Raw genomic sequence first — 27,696 nt, 5'->3', positions numbered from 1 at the left:
ATTTCAACTCATGACTTAAAACGGGTCAATTAGTTTCCCCAAAAAAGATACATAGGTTTGGGTTATTTTCCCTCTTATTTAATCCAATTTCATGTAAGAATAAGATATCCTTTATTTGTCCCACATTGGGGAAAGTTACAGTCCACAGCAGCAAGATTGTGGGTAGAAAGAAGAAAAAAAAACCCAAACACCATTCAATGAAGTGCAATATAAATACAAAATGGATAAATCGCATTAGAAACTGCATTTTGCATGTAAGTTGCTGTCAGATATTAAAATTGTTTTGATGATTTGAGACATTTAAGTGTGATTAAAAAAGAGAGAAAGAAATAGACAGTGGAGAGAGAGAGAGAGAGAGAGAGAGAGAGATAGAGAGAGAGAGAGTCAGCCACAAACAGAAGCGGTCATTATTATTATTGAATTATGTATAGTGAATGATTCAATAACCAAACAGGAAACTTTTCCACACAGTTTATTCTCAATAGCGAGGATTGTACTCTTGATCACTTGCACTGCTGCTTTGTCTGCTACGTTGGTATCCATCAGGCTTCCAGGAGGAATTCTCTGAAAGATTTAGAACTTCATCCCCCGTCTCGATGCCGAGAACCTGTCGCTGCACCAGTTTGTAGTACAGGCCCCCACTGGCCATCAGCTGACCGTGAGATCCCTGTTCAGCCACACGGCCCTTATCAATCACGATGATGCTGTCTGCCCTTTCAACAGTACTGAGCCGATGTGCAACCACTAACACAGTGTGCTCCCTCATGATGTTGTTGAGAGCTTGCTGAACCTATAGGAACCATAAGATGAAGGCAAAGATCAATTGAATCTTTTTTCCCATCAACTCTTGAATTCTCTAACAGTGGAACCTCAAAGACAGATGCAACTGAAACTAAAGCAATACTTCTTTGATTTTAATATCACAGAGCTGATGACTCGGTGTGCGGTAAAATATATATTATATGATCTACATCATAATGTTTGAGTCCATACAGTATAATGTGTTAGATTAGACACTCAGGTACTCAAGGAAAATTGGGTTCACTAGGTTGCAAAGTTTAGCGCCCCTGTCTCTTGGTGCCAGGTTATGACAAACATTTTTTTGCTAATCTCCATCCATCCATCCATTTTCCACCGCTTATCCGGGGTCGGGTCGCAGGGGCAGCAGCTTTAGTAGTGAATCCCAGACTTCCCTCTCCCCAGCCACTTCTTCAAGCTCTTCTCGGCGGATCCCGAGGCGTTTCCAGGCCAGCTGGGTGACATAGTCTCTCCAGCGTGTCCTGGGGAGTCCCCAGGGTCTCCTTCCAGTGGGACATGCCCGGAACACCTCAACAGGGAGGCGTCCAAGAGGCATCCTAATCAGATGCCCGAGCCACCTCATCTGGCTCCTCTCGATGTGGAGGAGGAGCTTTGCTAATCTGTTCTCTCCATATACAAAACAATACTCAGTTTAGCACATTGACAAGAGAGGATTACATTTGAAGAAGGAAGATTCCTCCTACGTGTTCCTCTCTCATCGACGTGCTGAATTGAGGGTACATCTTAGTAAACTGAGGATAAAGATTCATAAATTCAGGATACTGTACAGTAATCTGAGGTATTATTGTAGTATTAGTAAACAGAGGGGCAACTGTCTCTTGTCCTGCGAAAGTATTTGCTGAATTTGTTTTCCCAAATTTAGGAATGATAAACTTTGAACATTCTATAATCCATAAATACTGGAAACATAAAGTGAATATGACTATTATGCTATTATTTTTAATTGTGAGCCATCCACAATTTGACCATATGTTCAATCAGTTCCATCTCCTCACTTTTTCTTTTGAGGGCCACGTATACAAAAATGGAAGGATGAAAGGGGCACTTTTAAATTCTTCAACTTTTTGAAACATGCTAAAATCGTTCAAGAACGCAGTTAAATATTGTTAGTATTGTCGAGTTAATGTCATCAGCTTTCTGCTAAAGGTGTTAAGACAAATAGTTTTTGGGGCGGCTAACAGCCGTGAATCTCACAGAGTAAATCCAGCTCGGCACCAACGAGCAGCTGAATCCCACCTCCACATTCAGAATCCAAAAAAGAACAAACTGTGGTAAAGTGACCATTTTTCAAACAGTTACTTGAGGATCATTAATGTGAGGTCTTCATTAATAAGGCATCTAACACAAAGTGAAAGAGGCAATTTTTGTCTCGAAAATTGAATTATCTTTTTCACTACACCGTTTTGAAGATAAATTGTTACTCTAATCATGAATGGTTTATTTGCATCTTTAAATATCGAGAAAACTTCGATTGTATAAAAACAAAACAGATAATTCTTTGAACTATGTTTAAAAAGAAGTGAAGTGTTACACTGTGTACAAAGTTTTTGAATAAGCGCTTAATTAAAAAAAAAGGGTAAAAGTAACAAAACACATTAAGAATGAATCCTTTTATTTTAGCTAAGTTGGCTGTATAGTATATGCTGACGCTTGAAATGATAACAGGTCAAACTCCTACATTTTGCGTGCCTTTACGGGCATTTTTCATGCCATTATAAACTCCTGGTTTAAAATTTGAAGTAAATTTAACTTATGGTGCATTTGACTTCAAAGGTTCCACTGGATAGCATTTAGTGATTCAAACCAAGATATGGGATTTTATTACATCTCAAGAGTGTCTTAAACAATGAACAATGTTCACTGGGGCAAAGCAATGTGACTCACAATGTGTTCACTTTCTGCATCCAAGGCACTGGTTGCTTCATCCAGGATAAGAACACGAGGGTGTCGGACAAGAGCTCTTGCAATCGCCACCCTTTGTTTTTGCCCACCTGACAATTGTGCGCCTTTCTCACCAACACCTAGCGAACATTTGGATGCCAACAGTGAGAGCAGAAAGTTAATTACTGGTCATTTTTTTAGGGAAAATATATTTGGAATTCAGTAACAAAGATATGCAATAATAACTCGTTTGATATCCTTGAGGAAGGTCCATGATGAAATCATGAGCATTTGCTTTTGTGGCTGCCTGGATGACAGCCTCCATGGGGACATCAATCAGACCATAAGTGATGTTCTCCTCAATTGTTCGTGCAAAAAGCACTGGCTCTTGGCCCACAAGCGCCACCTGAATAGGGATTGCGTCAAAATGTAAGGGTATGTATTTAAGTCCCGAAATATATCGAATGTCACAGCAGAAGGTCTTTTTTTTTTTTTTTTTGACGGTCTGACCTGAGAGTGGAGGTCTCCATGCTGGAAACTATGAACAGGTTTTCCATCCAACAGGACTTGACCCTGCTGAGGAACGTAGAAGTTCTCCAATAGGTTGACGCAAGAGCTCTTTCCGCTGCCTGAAGGTCCCACCAGGGCAGTTACCTCGCCAGGCTTTAGAGTGAATGACACTCCCTGCATCATACCAATTACTATTTAAGTAACTTGAGTTACAGAGAATGTTATACTGTCGGTGGTTTTATAAAACCTTGAGTATTTCAATCTCTGGCCGAGTAGGGTAGGCAAACTTGATATCCTGAAAGTCCACCAGACCAGTGAATGTCTCCAGAGTCTCTGTACCATCTGCTGGGTGGTCAGGTTTTCTGTCCAAGTACTCAAAAACCTTTTCAGCAGCTCCCACACCCTGCATGAGGCCTGAGTAAACTGATGCAATGTTCTGCAAGATGAAGTCCACATGAATTCAGATTACAGACCTCACCAGTAGTTCAGAGACAACATACACAAGAAGAGAAAATAAATAGAGATCAAATACCGCCAAACATTCCCCCATTTCAAGCATGTATATGAAAAATGATAACAGCTGGCTGCTTTCCATCTGACCAGTAACCACAAGGTGCCCACCATAGGCAAGGATGGTCACCTCTAGAGCAAGCTCTGAGATCTAGAAAACAGAAAAACTGAGATAAATAGCAATGAACTCATTTGGTAATCAATGTAATTAGTGATGCATCATCTGATACCTACACAACTGGACCACATATAGCAAGCATATGCCAGGGCTTGTTTCTTGTTAAGATGATACATGACAACGAGCTTGTCGTAGTAGGAGTCAGCCTCTCGATGCTCGTTAGCGAAGCTTCGTACTGTCTTCATGGCTGAAATGGTTTCTTCTGCAACTTTGTTAGCCTTTGCAAGGGTTGTTTGCACCTCTTTCGTTAGTTTCTAGGGTGAAAAAAATCCAAGTGGTAGCTGATTAATCATAAAATTAAAAATAAATGACTCCATGATAATAATAAGAATAAGAAAACATTAATTGGTAGATTACCTTGTAGTAATTGCCATAATACTCAGACAGAAGGGCAATAAAAGGAAGCCCCATCATGTTGACTAGCGTTAGCTTCCAGGACATCCCAAACATGAAAATGAGAAAGCCAACAGCCTTGATGGTGCTCCTCAAGAACACGTTGATGTTCTGGGAGATGAGGTCACTCACTTGGGTGGTGTCAGCTGACAGACGTGAAGTGATGTCACCTGAAGAGTGATAAAAAGATGAGAATAGTAAAAAGGATTGATGTTATGATGACGCTTAACTCACCTGTATGGTTCTCATCAAAGAAGCCAATATCCTGATTCATCAGAGTTCTAAAGAGGTGGTTCCTGAACCGAAGATTCAATCGTGCAAATGTGAGTGTAAACACACCTCCACGCACGCCAACTGCAATTGAACTGAATAGAGGGATCGTGGTTAAAAGTCAATCATTTTAACATCATCTTTACCATGATCCACATGAATGACTTCCTGGCCAAAAACCTTGTCCAGAACCAATCATGCTGCTTTTTTTTCTTTAAAAAAGCGTTATTTTAAAATGAATGTACTCCCCATTGCTCCTTAAGACTGTGTGTATACCTACAGTCATTCTGTTTTACTGACTAAAAATGTTACTGAATTAGAAATATAGGAAGAAAAAAAAAACAAGAATAATAACACGGTGATAATATGAATCAGCACCAAATTTATGCCTGAGGATGATTCGCACCTCCTACAAATAACCAGTCAGGTAAATTGAGGCTTTATTCGGAGGTGGACATTTTAGTTTGTCTCTCATATCCTTACGTCATTATTTCAGGCCGGCCCATTAGGTCGGCAGCGGTGGGAGCCAATCAGCATCAACAACATATTTACTATGTCACATGCCAAAAAAACAACAACAACAACAGACAAAACACACACATTTCAATGTCCTCCTGTTACTATGCGTCAGTAGGCGAGTGAGGAGCCAGTGCGAAGCGCTTTGAGTGCCTGGTAGGTGGAAAAGCACTCATTGTGGAGTGCGGAAGCCAAAGGTAAACAACACTTTTTCTTTTCCTGTGTGTTTTTTTTTTTTAACTCGAGTCTGCTTGTGCTGTGCCTGCGTGATGTAGTAAAGAGTACATTCCCGATGCCGAGTGGATGTCACCGGTGGCGATAGACTGACTGGTATAGCCTGAAATAATAACGGAAGGGTGACAAACAAACTGACGCGTCCACCCCTGGCTTTATTCTGTTTGTAAAGATGAAGAAACGATGTTGTATATTAATGACCTGCAACAAAATGATTTTATTTTTCGATACAAATTTTGTGGAAATTGCTTATGCTGTTGAATGTATTCCTTCTACCATTGAACGAAACCTCCTGGCCTAAGGTAATACAGTATATCGTTTCTTCAGACATTTTCAATATAACTTTAACCTCCATCACCACCTACGAAAAACCACACACTGAGATGGCAAGAGTCGCGTGGTGTGCATCATGTTAAAAAAAAATGGACCTCTCCCTACGCCCCACCAATATATGTATTGGTGGGGCGTAGATATATATATGATACTCACCTGGTGAAGGCCAGGGCTGTCAGTGTGATGGCGGGTTTAGCAAAGTATTCCATGCTGTGGTGAACCACAATGCTATCTATAGCCTTACCATAATAGTATGGTATAAAAGCTTCACCTGTGGGTGAAAAAAAAAGACAAAAGTCAAAGTGGAAGCCATACCAAAGATTACTCAATAATCATTGGTTAACAAACATTATCATTTTAATGGCTAAATGATTCAAGAGTAACCAGTGATTTCACTGTGAGTGACATTTATGCTAATTTTGTCCATTTACTTATTTTTACTATCCATTATTTATCCAGGTACAGCAACTGAGAACAGATTTGCCGTCCTGGCGGCAGAAAGCAGGGTAAAGCGAAGCAAAAGAAAAGCAAATAATGTTGAGACAATAAACAGAGGGTGTGCCCCGAGACTGACAGGCGACCAGGTCAGGGTGTAGTCTGCCTTTTGCCCAAAGTCAACTGTGATAGGCTCCAGAAACCCCGGCGACCTTGTTCAGGATAAGTGGTGTTGAAAATGAATGGATGAATAAACAGAGTATCCATCGCGAAGGCAGGAACTTTAGCAGGGAAGTCCAGACTTCCCTCTACATAGCCACCTCGGCCACCTCTTTTGGGTGGTCCCACGGCGTTCCCAGGCCAACCGGGAGAAATAGTCTCTCCAGTGTATCCTATCTCATCCTCGGACCCAATAGGACCTCAGCTGCCTCAACTCGGAGCCCCTCCTGGATGATCAAGCTTCTCACCCTACCACAGACACCCTGCGAAGAAACTCATTTCGGGCACTTGTATCTAGGATCTTGGTTTTCGGTCATGCCCCCGAACTTGTGACCAAAGATGAGGGTAGGAACATAGACTGACGGGTAAAATGAGAACTTTCGGTTCAGTTCCTTCTTTACCGCAACAGACCGATACAGGGTCCGCATTCACCGCAGAGGCTGCACCAATCTGCCTGTTGAATTTCTGCTCTATAATCTCTTCACTTGTGAACAAGATCCAAAGATACTTGAACTCCTCCACTTGGGGAAGGAACTTTTTTTTTTTTTGCAGAATAAAAATCTAACTGATTAACTAACATTTGTTAACATGTCAGTTAACCTCAGGTGGCCAACTGACCAGGCAATACTGTTCATGTTGGTGGGTGTTAAAAGAAAACACCCAAGACAAAGTGGATGGCAACATGTTAAATGGTGTCTATTCGAAACATGCACTGATGACTAACATTCTGGCAATACTACAGCATTTAAAACCGTAAAATATTTTGAATGCGACTGTACCTGAATGTGTTATCCAGCGGCTATCATACCTGTCAACTTTTCGGAGCGCCAACCTGTATAAACTACCAAAAAAATCCTTATAACATACCAAAGCATTTTATATGTCAAAATAACGGCAGAAAAAACCCCACGAAATTTTCAATTATATTTATTGTAGATCTCCATAATACAATGTCTGGTTAATGTCTAATCATTATTCTACTACATTCTACATTCTACTTTTTTATCCTGGACTTAAATTATCCTCGGAAGAGGATAGTTCGAGCGTGTATTTTTTCCCTCTCCCTACCCAGCGTTTTCCTTTCTGAATTCTGATTGTAATTTCCCCATTGTGGGACAAATAAAGGATATCTTAATCTTAATACTTAGTGGCATTACTGTGTTCAGAGTTGTATTCCTGCGTTACTTTTTTCACCATCTCCAAGTATTGAAAACACAGAAAAGAAATAGCCATTCAGCACTCAGGTTTCAACTAGGAACCACGTTTTCAACTAGGAACCACGTGATTTACTAGAAAGTTACCGGAAATGAAAGCATTCGAGTAGACTAGCACCATTCTGGGCAAAAGCAAACGGAACTACCCGTATGGAAATTTTCAGAATCCCTATGATTTGTGCAATACGGCCATACACATAAGATTCACCACAAAATCCGTATGAACTATGGCTAAACCGTATGAGTTGACAGGTATGGGTTATGATTATAGCACATTGGTTCAAAAAATAGCAAGCTCCTGATCAGTAATCCAACTAGATACTCACACACAGCAGAGATGATGAGGAAAATGATGGCGACAGTTAAAAGTCTGCCATCTTTTTTTGTGTAGCTCAGCAGACGCCCCAATGTTGCTCCTGTGGTGGTCTTCACGCTTTCTTCTTTCTCACAAGTGTTCTTCCTCTCACTGCACCCTTCCTTTTCCTCCTCTTCACAATCTGGGTCAAGCAACTTCTCTGTGTCCTCACAATGTCCCAGTCTATGTCTGTTGCCATTTTCCTTCCCTAGAACCCACCACAGTACCAAAACTGCCAATGAGGAGAAACAGGTCCAGCAAATCAGACTCAAAGACCAGGGACGATGAGATAGCGGCTCAACTTCACTCAGCATCAGCAGCTTGGCCAGAGTATACGTTATGATGGTCTGGCAAACTAAGAGGATGAGGGTTGTGAGTTTCCTCAACCTATGTGGTCCATGCTCCCCGTTCCAAAGAACCCCAATAGAGGCACCCAGCAGGAGAGAAGCTCGAAGCAGTGCAGTCCCCCAGATGTCCAACACTGACCGCAGAATGCTAAAGTTCAAGCAATCCTCCAGAAATATGTTAATATGTGATCCATGAATGTAGAGGACCGTGGCAATAACGACGTCCAGTAGGCTGTATGAGATAGTACAGCGCACATTTATTTTAGTACCCATGCTGATTTCTTGGGGAAAAGCGAAAAAAACCGTAATATTTAGAGAATTTGATGCCAATTATCGTCCTAAATCCCTCATTGTAATTAATCTCTCGCTGACATCTATTTCCTATATTCTGGCAATTCGGGTTAGACAGTCACCAAATAATTCCGCAACAAAAAAATAATTGTTACTTTGGGCACTATTTTTGAGCCAACCATGTTAATTTACTAAGTGCGGGCAGCAAAGTGCAGTCGACCTGCTTCTATCGAACACCTCTCACACGCAAGTCTCGTGGCTGCAGTCTTAGTGCTAACAAAGTCCGAAGAGGCTTACCGGTGAGATTCTGAATTAAGAGGCGCAGAATGATGAAAAAAAACCTTTTAAGTGTGCTGCATTAACCTCTCGCGGCAAAGTGCGCTCGCAATGTCAAGTCGCGGAGGTTTGCTCTTAGGTGACAAGAGCGTTTATCCCGACGTAATGGAGTACCCCCGCCGAAATCCTGGTAGTTTGACATTTACTTGAGAAGTAATGCACCGAACCCCCGCGTTCGCTCCACGTTCCGACGATGAAGCGGAAAAAACAGAGTTGGAGTGACACTTGAACATGAGCATTTCTGAGGCGGAAGAAAACCGGCTCTTAGCTCCGCCCACAGCCACTCTCCTCGTTCCTGCTCGTTCAAGAACACCAAGCCGTGAATTTTAAAGACGACGTCAGTGATGCATTACATGACTTCGTGATGCAAGCCTTTCAAATGGTGTACGCCTGTACGGCATGGTTTACATATCGAATTGCTTATACGTATTTTGAAATACACTGCGCATTTCAGCCTCTTAGCTCTTAATAGTGCGTGTACGTTATTTACCAAAACGCACTAACTACTGATATACGTACATCATAATGCAAATATTTTCGTAATCTACACAACTAGTAATTAACATTCAGTCAAGAAATACTGAATCTTGTGACGAAAACGCTGTGTAGCGCAGACAAACGCAAACTATTATTTGATGACTGATTGTCAGAGTTAAACGTTGCGGTTTGGTTGCCTGGGAGGAACCAGGGGAAAGTTGGGAAAAAAAAGATGTTCACAATGTAAAAGGCAACATCATTCATGAGTTACTTAAGACCATTCTTCAACAACAAAATTCTACCAGAGACAAAGTCGACTGAAATAATTTAACATTTTCTTAGAAAATATCTATATTTGATCTTGGGCTCAGACAAAGGACAATTGATGTCAATGTCAGAGACACTTAAGTGAGTGTTAAACTGACTGTGATAGCTAAAAACACTGCACTCTTTATATAGCACTATCTGGATTTCATTTTCCGTTCAAAACCTCAGATATGTCACATGCAGTCTCCTTGTGAGATGAACATTCCACTGAGTCCAAAATTCTCAGTGGACATCAGACTCAGCCAAGTGATACGTTAATTCATTTTTTATAACTTCAGAGCTACTTTGCTGGGTGGCCAGCACCGTCTCCACTGGGAAAGACAGATATAATGCCTCTTCTTTCAGTTTTTTCGAGGAAGGAGGACCTCCAGTGCAAAACAGTGGCTCTGATGTTTTTAAAGTCCTTGCAGGGTTGTTGTGTGCCTTTCTTTTTAGGTTCTTCTTCTCCTGTTTGTAGGCCGCTTTCATGTTGGCTATCACCTGAAAGGAGGACACACATTCAGAAACAAAACAGGTGAAGAAATGTGTTTGAACTACCAGTACTCCATAAACATACAGTAATTGGTATTTTTTTAAATTATCCAACATACAGTGCATTTGCTATCATGCTAAATGCATTCACTAAAATAACACAAGATCAGTTTTATTGGATGCAGTGGAACAAATCTCCATTTTGTGTGTGTGTGTGCGTGCGCAGACGCTAAAGTATGCAATACAAAGAGAGACGGAATGATATATCCCCCCCATCCATCCATTATGTGAACTGTTTTATCCTTTTATCCTCACGAGGGTCGCGGGCATGCTGTGACCTATCCAAGCTGTCTTTGGACAGTTGGCGGAGTATAGGCTGAACTGGACGCCAGCCAACCACAGGGCACATAGAGACAAACAACCATTCACACCTCAAGACAATTTACAGTTGAGTGTTCCATTAACCTAAAGCATTTCAAGCCAGACACAACAGTAACATGAAAATAATGACTCCATTCCACATACAAAATACACATCTTAAGAGATAAACAATTACCAGCTGCTTAACAGTGTTCTGCTGTTCTTGCATTATAGTCATGTATGTGGAACCCTTATCTTTGACAGAATACATGTCCTGCTCATGATCATCATATCCAAGTGGACCAAGTGTAGCCTATGTGAAAGCAAAGGGAATTTAGAGAAAAGAAAACCAACTTACTTGTTATAAATAGCTTGTGCCCAGTCTTACCTGGTTTAGAGTGTTAGCTTTCCGGTTGAACATGAGAGAATAAGGAGTGAATTTGGTTGTGGGGTTTATAGATGTTCTGAAGAGAAACAGCACGGGGTCCAGGAAGTCATCCCACTCTGCCTGTTTTTCCATCACCATCTGCATTATGGCCTCCTTCAACAACGGACTGGTGCAATCGTGTAGCGGGTTAAGTTGAGGCTGTGCTAGAGGAGAAACTTTCTGCACGATACCCCATCTGCTGCTCAAAAGATCTGTAACCTGCAAAAAATAACCCACAGAACACTGACCCGCCAGAGAGCCACGCTTTGTCATCCTCTGAATGGTTCATTATTGACTTACATCTCACCTCATCACAGAAGTCTGGGCTCTGTGTGCACACTATGGTTTTAGGCGCACCAAACCTGAAAACAGGGTGGAAGTATAATTCCAATAGTAATACATTTCTAACTAAAAAAACAATACAGCACAATACATCCCGATTGATATAGCGCTTTCACAACAGTTGCAGCTGTAACAAAGCGCTTTACAAAACAGTTAACATAAAGTAAATAATAAACACAACACATAACACATACAAGGAAAAATCAAATGCTTTTCTGAGATAATTCGATGTTAAGGCGCCCAACTGATTAGCACGTCCGCCTCACGGTACTGAGGTCCAGGGTTTGAATCTGGGCTTCCGTCTTCCTGTGTAGAGTTCAGGGTGTACCCCGACTACCACCCGAAGAAAGATGGGATAGGCTCCAGCACGCCCGCAACCCTCAAGAGGATCAGCGATTAGGTTAATAGTGGATGGATGGATGAATTTGATGTTCAAGTTTTAACTAAAAATCTTAAATGCACATCTATGTCGAGGTTCACTGCATCAGATGATATGGGCCAAAGCAGTTTGAAAATGTTTAGATATTAGGGCTGGACGATAATTCAATATCAATATGTATGATGAACGAAAATGCCTTGAATAAAATGTTCAACAGAAAATAAATCTGACCGCAAATCCCTACTATGGCATTTTGTGTGTTGTCAGCAGCGCACAGCTGCCCCCAAAAACGAAGAAGCAGTTAAACCAAAAAAGAAGCCACTAAACCAACAAACAAGTGGTGTACCTTCATTCAAATAAATAACCAGCCAACTACAATACAGTACGACTCACGTGTACTAACCGATTAAATACCTCTAGGTGGATACGTGATAAACAAAGAATTCCTTGTCTTTGACGTGCAATGGCCAATGTTAGCCATTCCAGACTCTTGGCATCACATTGTAGTCAAAATCAGGTAAGTGGTTCGCTAAAAAGCTAAACTTCGGTAGTCCTACAACGGTTTACAATTCACTGGTGGAGGGGCAATTTTGCACGTTACAATATACGCAGAAACTTTTCTCTGGGCCATTATTTTAAATAGTAAAAAAAAGAATCTCTTACTTCCCCCAATATCGACCAATATAAAATACTCATATCATGATACTTTTCAGTCATATCGCCCTGCTCTAACAGTTATAAATCATCCAGAATGGTAAACTGTCAACAATATTTTGGAGGTTTTTTTTCTTTCTTTCTTTCTTTCTCCATGGCTCCCAAAAAGGAGGGAATACGGACATAAAACACAAATTTAAACACAAACTTGTTGACAACTCCATACGTTCAGCATCATTTTAAGCGCTCAGAATGTGTGCTTTTACCTGGACATACATTTGGAAATACACCTTGCAACTGAGACAGCATCCATCTTTTGCACTGGAAATGCCTCGGGCCATTTGCTAAAGTAATCAATGAGAACAGTAGCATGTGTATTCAATTGCTGGGTCTCCGGGAAAGGCCCTGTAGTACACAAAGAAAAGCAGAAAACATTTCTCAAAGCTGGGACCAATGGCAAAAAATACATTTTTATTTGTTTCAAATTGAAGCAAAAACCTATTATGTCAATTCCAATGATATCCCATGGTGCATCAACTTTGATTGGTCGGACAGTCCTCGACAGATTTTTATTCCTCTCTGTATGTTGACATGTCTCACATACTTTTATCTGAAAAATCAAATCATGTGGGTTAGGCATTCTCATTCGCGCCCCTGTCCAATGGTGTGAAAATAATCACATAATAACAGTACCCAGTCCACCACATCCTTGATGATGCCCAGCCAGTAGTACTTGCTTTGAATTCTGTGGACGGTCTTCTTCTGACCCAAATGATGTCCAATGTCATTAAAGTGACAGTCGAGAAATATCTGCCTCTTTCTCTCTGCCTCAATGATAACCTCTCTCTTTTCTTCTTTCTTTGGCCCCACATAATAGAGCTTGGCGTCTGAAAATGAAGAGTCGCATTTAAATATAGTGGTTGTAGGCAGTAGAGTTCTTAATTATTTCAAGACACAAGAAATGTGAAATAACTAAATGACTGTGAAAGCAAAATTGCAGTGGAAAAAATATATATAGACAGACTTCTTGTTTTCCTGACGACTACTAAACATCACTATGAAGTTAGGTTGACGTTTACGTCTGGCATAGACTTTCCCGAGTGCAAAAAGTCATATATAACAAGTTCCTAAACAATAAGATGAACAACAATAACAATATACATTGCACAGTAGTTGTGACGCTGTACGGTTGCAGAAAGCCATGGTGATTTCAAATACTGTACACGTTTAGGAAACAGAAGCTTGTCTTTAAGGTTAGTGGGCCAAGGGGGGAGGAGTGGGAGGAAATCCCAATCCCAACCAATCTGTTTAAAATCTATAATGTAAGATTTTAAAGCAAGCCTGACCGTCGAAGATGAATTTCTGTGCGTATCGTTTGAGATTCTTCTTTTTTAAAGGATTCATCGACTGCGGGAAGCATCCTTTGGCCACCAAAGTGTAAATGTCGCCGAGTTTATTCGAACTGGACTCGACCACCTCCTCCTCTGCTACTTGCAAAGCGTCCACACTCAACATTTCTGCTATAACCTAATTAATAATAGGACATAAAAACGCCAGAAAACATCTAAAAGCATATTGCGCTAAAGCTAAACCATGCGACTGGAGTGGTGTCTTCGTCTTCTTCTTTTCCTTCATTAATGATGAAAAGAAACACAGAGGATCATTATCGCCACCAACTGTCTCGCAATCAAAACGTCTGCGATCCCCACGGATTATCATAGTAATGAAAATGCTGCTTGTGCCTCTATTGTTATCAACAAGAAAACGAAGACGAGCTCAAATGCCTTAATCAATTGCGGATTACAATAGTGCTGTACTCCTAAACGATCAGATTGGTGGTAAACACAGCAAATAAATAAATCAATGACTGAGGTGTGTTTGCAACATGTCACAATAATCAGGTTCACCAGAAACCATGACAACAAACCATCTTATTTCATTTGTGAAGAATAGTTCGTAGGTCAACATGCAATTTTCGCTCATCAACTGCCTGAGCCGGGGGCTCTAGTACAGTAAAATATGTCATGAAAGACAGTATCATACAAATGTGGAATGACGTTTCAAATTTCCATCATTGAAATGAGACTAAATTTCAGATTTAGTTCAAGAAATGTGTTGGAGTAGGTCTAAGTATACTACAGAAATAAGCTTTTTTTGTTGGTAATATTAGTGCCAAAACAAAAAAAGGCACACCTGTTTTTCACATACAGTACAGTACAGTAGATGCGTTCATTTTGAATGTGTTCATAACGTTTTATGAAAATAGAAAAGTGCAGTACTTAGAAACGTATAATACAGTAACTTGTGTGTGTACGTGGGGGGTGTAAAAATAGTAATAATAGTAATAATACAAAAAAAAGCAAAATACGTAGTGCACTGTTGTTCTTTGTGTAAGCTTATGTTAAATTATTAATTATTTTCATTTTATATTTGAGAATTATGTTCTTTTGTGTTACAGTTACCTAGGGTATATTCCGTTTAATAATTGTTTAAACAAGTTTATGTTGATATTATCCCATTGGTTAAGGAAACCAGGAAGTGTTTTGTTTCCGGGAAGGAGGAGTCTCGTTCGTCCGTTCGGAGGTGCAGCCGTTTTTTTCTTTCTCCTTTTAAAATAAACTGCATTAAAGGATTCCATCTCTTTCTTTCTTTCTTTGTCATTCGCAAAGAAGAGCCATCCACTGACAAACAACGAACCCCCCAACTTACATTTGCAATTGTCGGTTTTGTCCCATCAGCCTGTGTTTTTCTAAATAGTGTTGGATCAAAGATTTTGGTGGGAAACATAATTCTATGGATTTGGCAAATAAACGGTTTATGGTTAAAATTTGCTTTTTCATCTTATGGCCCTTGTATAGTTATTTATCACCCATGTCACGCGTTTCCTTTGTAAACCGGAAACTGTAGTTATGTGGGGGGGAAAAAAACATCAAAAAAACTCAAACAGGAAATGTGTAATGCAATGTATGGCAGCTGTCTTGTGTGTTGATGTTTTGTAAATTGTCGTCAGCACTTTTCATAGTGACCACGATGACAAACAAACATACACACATACATGCTGATTTAAACGAACGAATAGGAGAGGCACGGTTTTATAACTGTAGCTGTTTTATGACAGACAACATTTTTCTCGAGGACTACAAGCTTCACGTTCATTTTATGACAGAGAATCAGTTCAGACGAGAATATGAATCAGTAAGTTAAGTCCAGCTTTGCTTGTTTCGATTGCCGTAGAAATATATATAAACCGCACTAACATGTGTGACGCGTATATTTTAGCTCCTGAAGAGCCTTGGCTGCGTTACGGAGCAACAATTTGAGAATGTCCTTAACAAGGCAAGTGCGCTGAGTATGCCGAGTGAATACGTCAGAGGTTTGCACCATGAAACCAAAGAAACAAGACGGGATACATAACATACATACATACATGCACACAAGCTGCTCCAATCGCTGTTCGATTGCCACTCATTCAGATTCAGAAAACTTTATTTATCCCCGTGGGGCAATTACGGTTTGTGCTTTAAAATTTAATTTAAATTAAACATAACCCATTTTCTTTTTTTCTTGCTTTAATTCATTTTTGAAAAACTACAGTATGTAAAAATCCAGACTTGTCAAGTCATGTTTTTCAAGTCTAAGTCAAGTTGAGCCTCATAGATAACAAGTCCCAAGTCAAGTCCCAAGTTTTTTTTTGCACGCCAGTCTTAAGTTCTAACAAATTACAACTTAAGTCTGACTCGAGTCAAGTAATGATTTGAGTCCATCATCTCTGGTTCTTTTGCAAGCCACTGTTGAGTCCCTGTATGCACCTTCTTACTTCTTCTCTAGATTTCCAAGGAAGTGGACAGGCGAGTATGTCTTGCTGAGACATCCCTCAACAGAGCTGCTGTCATAAAAAGCACCTACCGGCCTCTGCATCCTCATGTCTACCATTTGCAGGTGCAGTATTTGTTCTTGAAGGTGTCGCTATTATTCATCCCAAATGTTTTTCCTGATGCATTTGCATGCCTCTCTTAGGAGACATTCCTTGCGCCAGAGTTCAAGCACATTGTGAAGTATTGTCAAAGTCAAAATGTCACACTCAAAAGTCTTTCTGACTTGTTGGCAAAAGAAACAGGTGAGCTAAACCATTTTGTTTTATATTTGTATGAATTTTGTAGGACGTTTACAGGCCTGAAGATTTCAGGAATGAACAGAAACTGTTCTTCGGTTCCGTTAGATTACCCAATGGGAAACCACTGTAACTAATTTGGGGTTCCGTAAACGTTCATCATGGGAACCTATTTTTCTACATTGACTGATATTCAAAGTCAAGAATTCTGATACTCAAAAGTATAACATTTAAAGGATAAATGTGTGAAAACTGCATCAACAATGAACATAATTACATCAGCAGCTGTGTACTCCAATAGAATAAATGGATCAAAATATGTTGTTGGACACTTTTATTGTACTCATATGGCATTATGAATACAGCATACCACAAAATCAGAGTACCGGTAGTTTTTCCAGTCTCACGCTGCAAAGATTAACTTACTGATAATCATGAATATATAAATTACTATGAAATCCTATGACCATCAATAACATACGTGTACACAATACTTCAGTCCTGGCTCTCTACTATGGGCCACAAGTAAACCTGACACTGCTAACATGATTATGTGTGTGTACTATTTATGTAAATAAACACAATATCAATGGCTACTCACCCCCATTATTAATACAAAAGCACGTAATAGGAATTGAATAATTAAAATCACCTGATGAATCTTTTAAAAATATGACTTGACATCCTCTTTGCAACCCCAAGACCACACACTGTGTAATCGACTATCAATTTGCCCAACGAATCTACCACATGTCATCGTTAGGCCTACCGACAGTGAAGATTTGTATGACTACACCTTAAGACAAATGTTTTATTCATAAAGTTACTATGTTTCCAACGAGTAAATTATCGAATAACTAAGACTGTTTCATAATATTTTTCATAGCGATTAGCCTTTAGATCTAATGACCAACTTCAAGTACTTGCCTTGGAATCGTGCCTCCCGTCATATTTCTCTTTCGTGTTTTGTGCATACATCACACGTCAGCTTGGCCATATGCCCTTCTTCGGATGATTCGAAAGAAAAATCCGACTGGCATTCCTATTATTTCTTAAATGTAGAAACAAATACACCTTTTGGTGTGTTTTTTTCCGCCACCATCTCCAACCATCATCCATTCATTTTCTCAGCGTGCAGACAAAAATAGGCACAGTGAAACACACAGGAGAAATTCTGTCGCGTACAGTCAACTAGTGCACAGTGATTTTTATGGGAAATGATTTTTCGGTACCGTACAAATGATCCCACGGAAACGACACGCGACCAGAAATTATCGTTACTGTGAAATCCTCAGGCCTGCATTTACAAGATCATTTTTAACAACGCGATGGAACCATCGTACATGTTCGTGTATGCCACTCCATTTGACACGTAAGATGAATCAGTAATATGTCTTACATACTGGCAGAGAAGGGTGCTTTACCCTATCGTGCTGGTCCGTCCTCCGTCTGCGACGTGGGCACCCTCCAGTTATCATTGCCCTATTCCTTATTCATAAAATAATCGTCTTCTGACCCCCTCGTCCATCTGCGTTCTTTTTCCTATTCACCAGGCTAGCACACAATTTATTGTGAAACAGTGTGGATATATATAACTCCCCGTGCATTCTAATGCAGTACGTGCGTTTGGGTGACCGGTGGCATGTTTGCAGCTTTCCAAAGCAATTTTTATCCTTAGCCAAGGCCATTTTGCCCGAGTAGGTTGATGAACTTTTGGCCGCCTCGCGTCGGCATCCAAAACGTACATAGTCACATGCAGATGAATGAATTATCAAATGCAGCCAAATAACGTTAAAAAAAATCACATGTATGATGTGGTACGTGACGATAAAAAGTCTATCACAAAAAATTTTCAACAATGTGTGATGTTGACAGCAGTCAATTAGAGCCCAGTTTTACAGCATTATTATTATTATTTTTTTTGTTTTTTACTGTACAGTTTTCGGATGACTATTAAAGCAGTAAAAACACATTTAAAACGTATCACTGCGCAGGTGGATGCGTTGAGACAAAAAAATAATAATTTTTTAAAAAATCTGCTTTATAGCAGTGCTTTGATATATCGGGGAGTCACCAAATACGATTTGCGGTGGGACACATTGTGGTCATCTATTATTACCATGCCTTTGTAATTGTTTTTGAAGGTAGATTTCTAGCCTTTTGTACTAAATCACACTCGCTGTAGTCGATGTGGCATGACACTGGCACACAGAATAGCTTACAGTCACTGCACTCACTATTCTGTTCAAGCTCCCAGGGTTTATCGCTTCCCGGTGTTCAACAAGAGCTTCTGCGCGGACCTGCTGAACGAGCTGGAGCACTTTGAGCGTTCTGCAGCACCCAAGGGTCGACCCAACACCATGAACAACTATGGGGTGAATAAACCAGCTTTTCTAGCTCTAGTCGATCTTAAATGTGGTTTCTTTGTTTTCAACAACCACACCTCCTATTCATTTCACTTGCTCCATCACACTCAGCAAAAGGCTTACAGGAGACACCATAGTTAAAATCAGAGGTTTACATAAACTATTTAACAGCCCCCGCACCCCCTCATGATCCCACTATCGTTTTTCTATGCTTTTAGGTGCTGTGCCTTTGGCTGTGCAAAGCACATTAGGTTGCCTCGTGTATGAAACATGCGACAGAATTAATGTTGTGTTGCCTTGTCTTGAAGTGCAGCGGTCCCTCAAGCAGCATAACAGCCTAAAACATGATGCCGCCACCTCCTTCTTTCAACCTTGGGATGGTGTCGTGAGCCTTGCAAGCTTTCCCTTTTTGCCTGCTAAGTTTAACAATGCTCATTATCGCCAAAGAGTTCAATTTTTATTTCATCAGCGCTAAGGGCATATCCCCCAAAATTATGGTCTCGGTCCCTTTATGCATTTGCAAACTGTAATCTGGTATCTTTGTGTTTGTTTTGGAATCATGGCTTTTTCCTTTCAGACAATGTCTGCATGCCGTATAGTACTTAGTGGATAATGACACACTCTTGCCAGCTACAGCCAGAATCTTCACAAGGTCTTTTGCTTTTGGTCTTTGGTTGATCTTCACCTTTTGAACCAAAGCGAATTCATCTCTAGGACAGAATATATTCCCTTCCTGAGTAGTATGATGACTGGACATTGCATGTAATGATATGAGCAGGATGACCAGCACATTCAGGGATCTGGAAATTGTACCCAAGGATGAACCAAACGTGTCGACAATTCTCTTCTTGATATCTCGGCTGATTTCTTTAGAATTGTCCGTGCAGTTACAACAAAACAGCATGCTTGCCTTCAACTACAGGTACATCCGCAGACATCTCTAATCAACTGGCTTTTCCTATGCTGTTTAATGGGATACTTCACATATGTACACCATTTGCAGCAGTATAAAGTTAATATGTCGTCTATAATTATTGAAATAACCATTGTCTTCATGTCCATTGAACAACTTTATATATACTGGGTATATACAGTATATGTATATATTTTTTCAAATGACAAATCGCAATCGCACTGAATGGAATCAAAACATTCCACTTGAAAATGTCTCATTCCTGAATCTTATAATACCCCACGTATGGAGATACATATCAAATGTTTGGAAAGATGCACACCCCTATTCTCAATGACATGAGAAGTGATCATTACGTAGACGTGAGTTGCTTAGAAGTCCCAGCAGTCAGACGCTATAGAAACATGGCATGTTTTTGCTTTCTTCACAGATCCTCCTAAGTGAACTTGGCTTTGACGAAGGCTTTGTCACGCCTCTTCGTGAGCAGTACCTCCACCCGCTGGTGTCTGTGCTCTATCCAGATTGTGGAGGCCAGTGCCTGGACAGTCACAGAGCCTTTGTTGTCAAATATGACATAAAAGAAGACGTGGACCTCAGCTACCACTACGATAACGCGGAGGTCACACTCAATGTCTCATTGGGCAGGGACTTCACAGAGGGAAATCTTTACTTTGGTGATATGAGACAGGTATCATGTTTAGAATGCTTCTCTCCCGTCGGCATGCCTTGGTTTTGTTTTATATATACAGTACATTCAGTTGGTTTGAAATTAATAGCAGTGCGTTTAAAATGCTCAAAATCCTATATTAGTGTATTTTTTTCATGCACTGGAAACACTGAACATCATATTCTAAATTAAAACAGAAACATTGATCAATTTTTAGATCGCTTGACAGAAAATGAAAATTGTGCTGTTCAACAAAATAGCTTTGTCAGCATTTTTCTTTGCAAAATTGAATATTGACTTCTCTAACTAAAATTTTTTACTATTTAGCATTCTTGTCCCTCATGAAACACATTTTCAGTTATCTTACCACTGTTTCTCAGAACGGATTCATATCCATGTTGCATGAGGTCAACCGACTTCTTGCACGTGTGAACACATATTCCAGCCCAGGTTGAACAATTTTGCCGGTCCGCCAGTCGGCAAGGCTGTCATCGTCAGTACGTCATTATTTCAATCAAAGCAAAACTGTCATCGTCAGTCTGTCACTACTCGATGGAGTTACTTTAACCATGCTTCTGTCATGCCCGAACCACTATTTAAGGATCCCCCACCCCCCCGCAAATGATTGCTACATTTTCTTCTCCTTAGACACCATGTTGTCAGTGGCACAGTTAAAAAAAAACAACAACAAAAAAACAGGCAGCGTGGTGATTGGTGAAATAAAATATGGGACAAAGTCACTGCGGTCTGTGGGACTCGTCTTATGATTGAACTAGCTTGCAGATGAATTGACTCCCGATTCCAGCTGTGGCATATTAGGGCAATACCAGTGCAGTAATTCTGTGTTTCCTATCTGCAGTTTTGTTACGAGCAATATCAAAATGGTTCAGACGGATAACTGTTCAATTCTTGAATAAGCAAGTGAAACAAAACAGCTCGTCAACAACTCCCGACTGGCTGCAAGAAATTGCTGTTTTGTTTCTCGTGTTTATTTCGTGTAGAATATTGAACATGAGAAGTTAAAAGGGCACTAGAAATGAGCGGTTCTGTTTTATTGCCCTTTTTTTACGTGGGTGATTTCAGTCCAATCTCTTTTGTTGCAGGTGCCTTTAAATGAGACCGAGTGTTCAGAGATTAAACATAGAGCCGGTGGGGGCATTCTTCACCGGGGCCAGCACATGCATGGGGCCCTGCCCATCTCTTCTGGTCAGCGTTGGAACCTCATCATCTGGATGAGATCCTCGCAGGAGCGCAATAAACTTTGCCCAATGTGCAATAGGAAGCCAGTTCTGGTGGAAGGAGAGGGCTTTGCTGACGGATTCACCAGACGCTCCACTCGGCTGCTTGCTGACTTCTGTGAACTCACCTGACATATTTGACTGGGAGTGTGCCTTCTCCATTTTTGACATGAGACAATTTTTTTTCAGAGGTACCACAACCATCTACCTGGGTTGATTCAAGTGGCTACTTACTGGTTAGGGAAGTTGATGTACTATTTGAAGCTAGCGTCCGTAAATAACAGCTGAATATGGGTGTTGTGTCAAGTAAACGTCAGTGCTCTGGTGCCTGGTTCATCCTCCAGACCCAATAAATGCTGTGAAGTAGTGCACGTTGAAGTCATTTTGTGTCAGATGATGCGACACTGGCCCAGGTCATAAATGCCCTGTGAATTGTCAGACTGGTGCCGGTAATCATTCATTCATTCATTTTCCAAACCGCTTAATCCTCACTCGGGTCGCAGGGGGTGCTGGAGCCTATCCCAGCCGTCTTCGGGCAGTAGGCGGGGGACACCGTGAACCGGTTGCCAGCCAATCGCAGGGCACACAGAGACCTAACAACCATGCGCACTCACACTCACACCTAGGGACAATTTAGCGTGTTCAATCAGCCTGCCATGCATGTTTTTGGAACGTGGGAGGAAACCGGAGTACCCGGAGAAAACCCACACAGGCCCGGGGAGAACATGCAAACTCCACACAGGGAGGCCGCAGCTGGAATTGAATCCGATACCTCTGCACTGTGAAGTCGACGTGCTGACCACTGGACTACCTGGCCGCCCGGTACCAGTAATCATTTGTAAAATGTAAACTGCAGTTAATTGTGTGGTTTATTATTGAATTATGTTTCTTAGTTTAATTCAAAATGCTTTTTGTCCACTCATTTGTTAAGATAGGACATCTTCCTGACACTTATTTCACATTAAGAATGAAATCAGAACACATTGTCGTGCAACAATCAGAAACCAAAATGTGTGTAGCTCTCATCGATTTTTTTCTGACAGAAACTTCAGCGATCTAAAATAATTACAGTCATTGCTGATCAGGTGGCCGGACTTGCGTATGCTGAAAGTCCATTGTGCTTGACATAATTTTTCTTGGCAGTTAAGTAGAACTTAAAGTTTCTATCGAAAGATGCCAGAAACAGCGCACGTCACAATACAGTATTTTTAATGTCATAAATATTTCAGTTAAGCAACATTTTCACACGTTTTCCAAATTGGCCTGCTCATGGTGAAGTTATTCATCATTTCTCATCCAGCACAGTATTTGAAAAAACAAAGACTTGAACTGTCCACCCTGCTTAATAAACCCATAAGAACATCAAGACATTTGGTTGTTTCTTTTTTTTTTTTGTCCTGGTAAACATCTCTATGTGAGTGTGTTTCACTGACTGCTTTGGGAGGCCATGGTCAAAAGAATGGGTTCTGAGGGATCGGCGATGCAGTACAATACAACACATAATACAGCCAAACTATTGAAAAAATATAAGAGTGACTTTACAATGTCATGTAAATAGCCTCTGCTGTATATTGAATACATCTCTGTACTTCTGGGGGCATCTCGGCCTGGCCTCATTGCTGTATGCACAGGCTGACACAACAGTATGATCTAACATTTACACAGTATTGCGATAATAGCACACCGTATACATCAAAGGAAGTAATACGACACATGAAAGCTTATATTTTTCAATATGTAATTACGAGTTCAATAAATGTATGAAAACCCCACTGGTTTAAAAGTGTTTTTGGTTTTTAAAGTGTCAGGGATAAGTTGGAGAGTCTCGCTGCGAGCAGTCAGTCAAGCATCCACTTCATAAGGTCGTCTCGCTGCTCATGTCTCGTGGCCGTTGGTGGTCCATGTCCGAGTCGTCATCCGACTCCATCTCGATCTTGACCTGTGGGACGGGGCAGGCCATCCCTCGCCCCATTGGCAATGCTGGAGATGACGGGCAGGAGATCTTCAGGTGGAGGGTAATGCTGAGGAAGGGCAAGCGCCAGTTACAGTCAGGCAAAAACATGACGAGTTTGAGGGGAGAGGCCAAGGGAGAAAAAACAAGTTTGTTCCTGAGATGCCAGAGAGAAACTACAGCAGCTCATGATGCAATCTAGGGGTAAAAAAAAGACAAATGACCGGGAAAGGCAAGTGCCTCGACTGCAAACAACAGTCACTATGGTGTAGTAGGCTATTTCAGGTAAGTACCGGTAGGTCAAAATTTATAGTTCAATTCCAAATTACTCTTCACAATGCAGTATCTCTTGTGACAAAGACCTCGATTTCGAAATAAAAAATACACTGTACACTTTGTAGCTTAAATAAGTGTCTTTATCGTTCATTTGTCGGTCTCTTGTCATATACCTTGTCACCATAACTAGCAATGTATGGTGATTTATTATGACTGAGATACTGTAACTGTACATGCATCTTTTGTCAATTAATCAATTTGATATCAAAATTGTATTCATTTCTTTCCAAACCATGCCTCTTTCAAAGCAATGCAGACTTGTTCGTCCATTTCTCAAGGAATTAAAAAAAAAGAGGCATAAAGGGTGATATGTATTTGTAGGGGAAAAACATATCTATCAACTGTATTTGACTGTAGGTGAGGTAAAATCAGCTCGTGGATTTGCCGAAGAGTTTTGGAACAAGGGTGAAAAAAGAAACAACCAAAGTAATCATGATTCTTGATACATATGGATGAGTCTAGAAATAAAACATCTTGGAATGCATTTTCTAAACATGACATTTGTCTTTTAGACTTCAACTGTTCGTTAATCACGTCTGTTCTTACTATCCATTTGTTCGATGATCCTAAACATAGAAAGATAAACAGCTTACAGACCCAGCAAATATACAGCACACATTTTAATTATTTCCACGGGCCCTGTCGCTTCAAAGGTTATATACATTCAGGGTAAATACAATGTATACAACATGAATCCCAGGGCACATACTGTGAAATATTCAGTACATAGCACAGGAAGAAACAGAAACAAAAATTAGACAGCAGGTATGAATACAAGGATCTGCATTGCCTTAAAGTGCATGGAGAGGACACTGCGTGGGATTACAACAGCACGCCACACTATGAGGACAATGTTGTACGACCAATTGTTTACCATAGTATCTCTCCAATTGTCTATTATTTATTTACAACTCATCCAATAACAATACACCAAATGATCCAGGGGGAAGCAAAAGACTTGGGTCGTTGCAGGCCTTCTAATACCGACCAGTGTTATAAGACAATTGGAAGCAACAAAATAAAAAGCAAGAAATTGACAAAAAAACGTTATATTATTACTATTATAATTATACCAGCACAAAGCCATTGTTTTCAGATATTATTATAATATTTTTTTCAAAATCAAAATCCAGGTCGAAATCTAAATCCAGCCTCCGTGTTGGATGTCATCAGACAGTAGCGGTACACCTCATGAATTGGGCAGTAATGCTCAGTCCTGCAAATAGTTTGCAGATGCATGTGCACACTCTTGGATCATAAATCAAAATTTTTTCCTACACCTTGAAATTTTTTCAATCTAAAATAAAAAATATATGTGAGGTGCAGAAGAAGGTGAGTTCATTTCTTGCACCTCAAGGACAAGAAGATGAATGTCAGTAAAATCTGTTTTTACTATCAGAAAACTTGGTTTCGCCCTCAAAGTAGCAGACCGACAAGTGGCTGCCATCTTTGAGGAATAAAGACGTACCTGGGATCGAATGCCTGGAAAAAAACGTCCTCGGTATTGAATGAGTCAATATTTTAATTCAAAGGTGGGCTTTTTTTATGATTCACCACTGATACGTCGATATTTTCGATACATATGGAACATATTGTATGTTATACTTCCCCCAAATACAATTTATTTGAACCAGATGGAAAATTACCCAATATGCAGAGTACAGTACATCGGGAAAAAAAAGTTGCCAAGTAGGAGGAAGGAACATTTGAAATCTTTTAAGTCGTGTCTGTGATGCTGTGTTCTGTATGAATGGGATTGATGAAATGTAAAGGGCTGTGGAGTTTCACACTTCCCACACAGGTCCTCTGCTTTGTCGTGTTTAAAAGCAGTGTCGCTGTCTGAAGCGTCTTATAAATCACACCGCACGCCGGGTCTGGTGCTGCGCATCTAATTGGATGAAAGTGCACACAGTTGTGGCAGTATGTGTAAAAGGCAAAGGGTATCTTACTGTCAAACCTGAAGTTTGCTTTTGGCTGTGGTTTGGAAATTTTTGCAGGATCTCAATGCAATGCAGCTTGTGATCAGGCCTATTGCGCTCTATCTTTTATCGTGATCATTATTCTCATTTAGAGTTTGTTTCGTGTACAATTCACCGACTCACCGGCACAGGCAAACAACAGGAATCTAGAAGGCTGAGGGAAGCACTTTAAAACGGTACGTGTCAGCTACGATAGTTAACAGACTGCAAAAGCGCGTCGCATGACTACGTGTCAGGCTGTTACTCATCCTGGCATGCGTCTGCATGTGCGTGCGTGTGCGCGATAACGGGTAGATTGCGGGAGGTTGGTTGACCGAAAAGTAGATCTTTGCTCCAAAAGGTTTGGGCACCCCTGGTTTAGACAGAACCTCAGAGGTTCCACTCTAGGTCAATGCTTTGATCACCACAACTTGGATTTCCAGTAGTATTTCCACTATACGAGTGTGCCACTAAACGCACTCACGAAAATCACAAACAATGTGTGTGTGTGTGTGTGTGTGTGTGTGGAGGGGGGGGGGGGGGGTGTTAAAGAACATGGTGTGTGGCAGAGGGCTGGCAGTACGCTCCCCACTCAGACTGTACAACATCAGGACAGACCAGATCTTTGTAGGGGATGTGCAGTTTGAGGACACAGTACCTGCGATCCAAGTCTGAATCTGAACTTGGTGAATGGTTGGCGTAAGGGCTGTACTTATCCTGGAAATCAATAATACAGGGACAGACAAGAAAAACAAGATCAGTTGTGGCCTGCAGGGGACAGCAAAAGCTCATATTTCTCACCTCCTCCTCACTGACTTCCAATTTGGGCCTTTTCTTGTCTTTCCCTCCCTTCTTGTCATCATCTTTCTTCTTCTTCTCTTTCTCTGGCAGGAGGTCATCCAGCCAAGCCAGGTCATGCTGGGAGAAGACCATGTCCAGCATTTTGCGAACGACCATCAGACCGAGGATCTGAAGTTCAACGCAACAAGGTTGAACGCACACACAAATTTTCATTTTCTCACCAACATTTGTCTCATGGACAGGTTATGGTCTTCATATGATGTAGTTGGATGGCATTTGAAGATGGCATAAACATGAATCACATGTATACTGAATATAAATAGCTCGCGGGAGCAATGAATCTGAGGACTTCTGGAGCATACGCAGGACATTTAATCTCATAACAATAGTGTGCAAAATAAAAAATAAAAAATGATTATGACATACCATAACTGGAAAGATGATAGCTAAAAAGGTAGATTTGAGTATCCAGAGTACAGCCAGGCATATGATCTGAATCAAGGTGAACAGGTGGACCCTTCTCAGCGGAACATGACGCAGGTAGGAGAGGTCAGGTTGATGCTTGGATGGCATCATGTACAATTTAATCCTGTCCCAGAACTGTGGATGGGGGGATAAAACCAGGTAGTGTCAATTTCAAACACCCGGTCAAATTGTTGCAAAAGTTATCTTGGGTCACTTGTTATACAGGTCCCGACGGAATGCATTATAACAGCATGAATTATTTAAGCATGTGGCAAAAGGGAGAAGAAGTTAATTGAATGCAGAACCTATAAAATGAATGAGCAATCACTGAAAATTTGGGGAGTTCGCTGATGTGTCACAGCTTTGACTGGCTGTGCATGATAAGCGTCAGCCTGGAAGATTTTGAAAAGCCTCAGCTTTAAATACTCTAGCATAATGTAATTAAAAATATATATGTTTAAATTTACTTTGGAATGGTACTCTCAAAAGGCTAATTGTACAGCCCTGCACACTATCATATTAAGAGATATCGATTAAACTATTGAGAGCAGGAACATGAGATGCTCATGGTCAATGGGCTGTCATTTGTAGAGCACTTTTATATCTCGGGTA

General features: G+C 40.7%; 5 protein-coding genes across 8 annotated transcripts in view; 2 read left to right on the top strand and 3 right to left on the bottom strand.

Moving 5' to 3' along the window:
• Positions 1–27,696, top strand: part of LOC127602290 (uncharacterized) — a 180,000-nt gene that overhangs the window by 63,509 nt on the left and 88,795 nt on the right. The window lies entirely within an intron of this gene.
• On the bottom strand, positions 457–9,373 carry abcb9 (ATP-binding cassette, sub-family B (MDR/TAP), member 9). Its single transcript, XM_052068223.1, has 11 exons — positions 7,839–9,373; positions 5,801–5,915; positions 4,526–4,656; positions 4,256–4,461; positions 3,955–4,152; positions 3,743–3,871; positions 3,458–3,646; positions 3,211–3,384; positions 2,947–3,106; positions 2,704–2,840; positions 457–790 (listed from the first exon to the last, which is right to left on the bottom strand). Exons 1-11 carry the CDS (start codon positions 8,485–8,487, stop codon positions 479–481), a joined length of 2,400 nt encoding a protein of 799 aa, XP_051924183.1. The 5' UTR covers positions 8,488–9,373; the 3' UTR covers positions 457–478.
• On the bottom strand, positions 9,632–13,927 carry zgc:113436 (uncharacterized protein LOC503528 homolog). The gene is made up of 8 exons (XM_052068286.1): positions 13,625–13,927; positions 12,972–13,165; positions 12,777–12,888; positions 12,545–12,683; positions 11,211–11,265; positions 10,865–11,122; positions 10,673–10,789; positions 9,632–10,125 (listed from the first exon to the last, which is right to left on the bottom strand). Exons 1-8 carry the CDS (start codon positions 13,791–13,793, stop codon positions 9,868–9,870), a joined length of 1,302 nt encoding a protein of 433 aa, XP_051924246.1. The 5' UTR covers positions 13,794–13,927; the 3' UTR covers positions 9,632–9,867.
• ogfod2 (2-oxoglutarate and iron-dependent oxygenase domain containing 2) lies at positions 15,176–22,939 on the top strand. Of its 2 annotated transcripts, XM_052068308.1 has the most exons (8): positions 15,176–15,317; positions 15,348–15,473; positions 15,558–15,614; positions 16,107–16,217; positions 16,296–16,395; positions 18,640–18,764; positions 20,099–20,356; positions 21,439–22,939. In XM_052068308.1, the coding sequence occupies exons 1-8, from the start codon at positions 15,267–15,269 to the stop codon at positions 21,703–21,705; spliced, it is 1,095 nt and encodes a 364-aa protein (XP_051924268.1). In that variant the 5' UTR covers positions 15,176–15,266; the 3' UTR covers positions 21,706–22,939. The 2 variants fall into 2 exon arrangements, with proteins under 2 accessions (XP_051924268.1, XP_051924267.1); XM_052068307.1 differs by having other exon boundaries at positions 15,188–15,473.
• Positions 22,944–27,696, bottom strand: part of slc4a5a (solute carrier family 4 member 5a) — a 53,999-nt gene continuing 49,246 nt past the window's right edge. For all 3 annotated transcript variants that reach the window (XM_052068201.1, XM_052068198.1, XM_052068199.1), the window contains 4 exons: positions 27,046–27,219; positions 26,620–26,787; positions 26,477–26,535; positions 22,944–23,594 (listed from right to left, as the gene is read on the bottom strand). In XM_052068201.1, the coding sequence (XP_051924161.1) occupies positions 23,429–23,594; positions 26,477–26,535; positions 26,620–26,787; positions 27,046–27,219 (567 nt within the window). In that variant the 3' untranslated portion in view covers positions 22,944–23,428. The remainder of the gene's footprint in view (positions 23,595–26,476; positions 26,536–26,619; positions 26,788–27,045; positions 27,220–27,696) is intronic.

Source organism: Hippocampus zosterae, chromosome 6, assembly GCF_025434085.1.
Source record: "Hippocampus zosterae strain Florida chromosome 6, ASM2543408v3, whole genome shotgun sequence".
In the NCBI taxonomy this organism is placed as follows: Eukaryota; Metazoa; Chordata; class Actinopteri; order Syngnathiformes; family Syngnathidae; genus Hippocampus; species Hippocampus zosterae.
The sequence above is the reverse complement of the archived record's forward strand: the minus strand, read 5'-3'. Positions and strand labels throughout refer to the sequence as shown.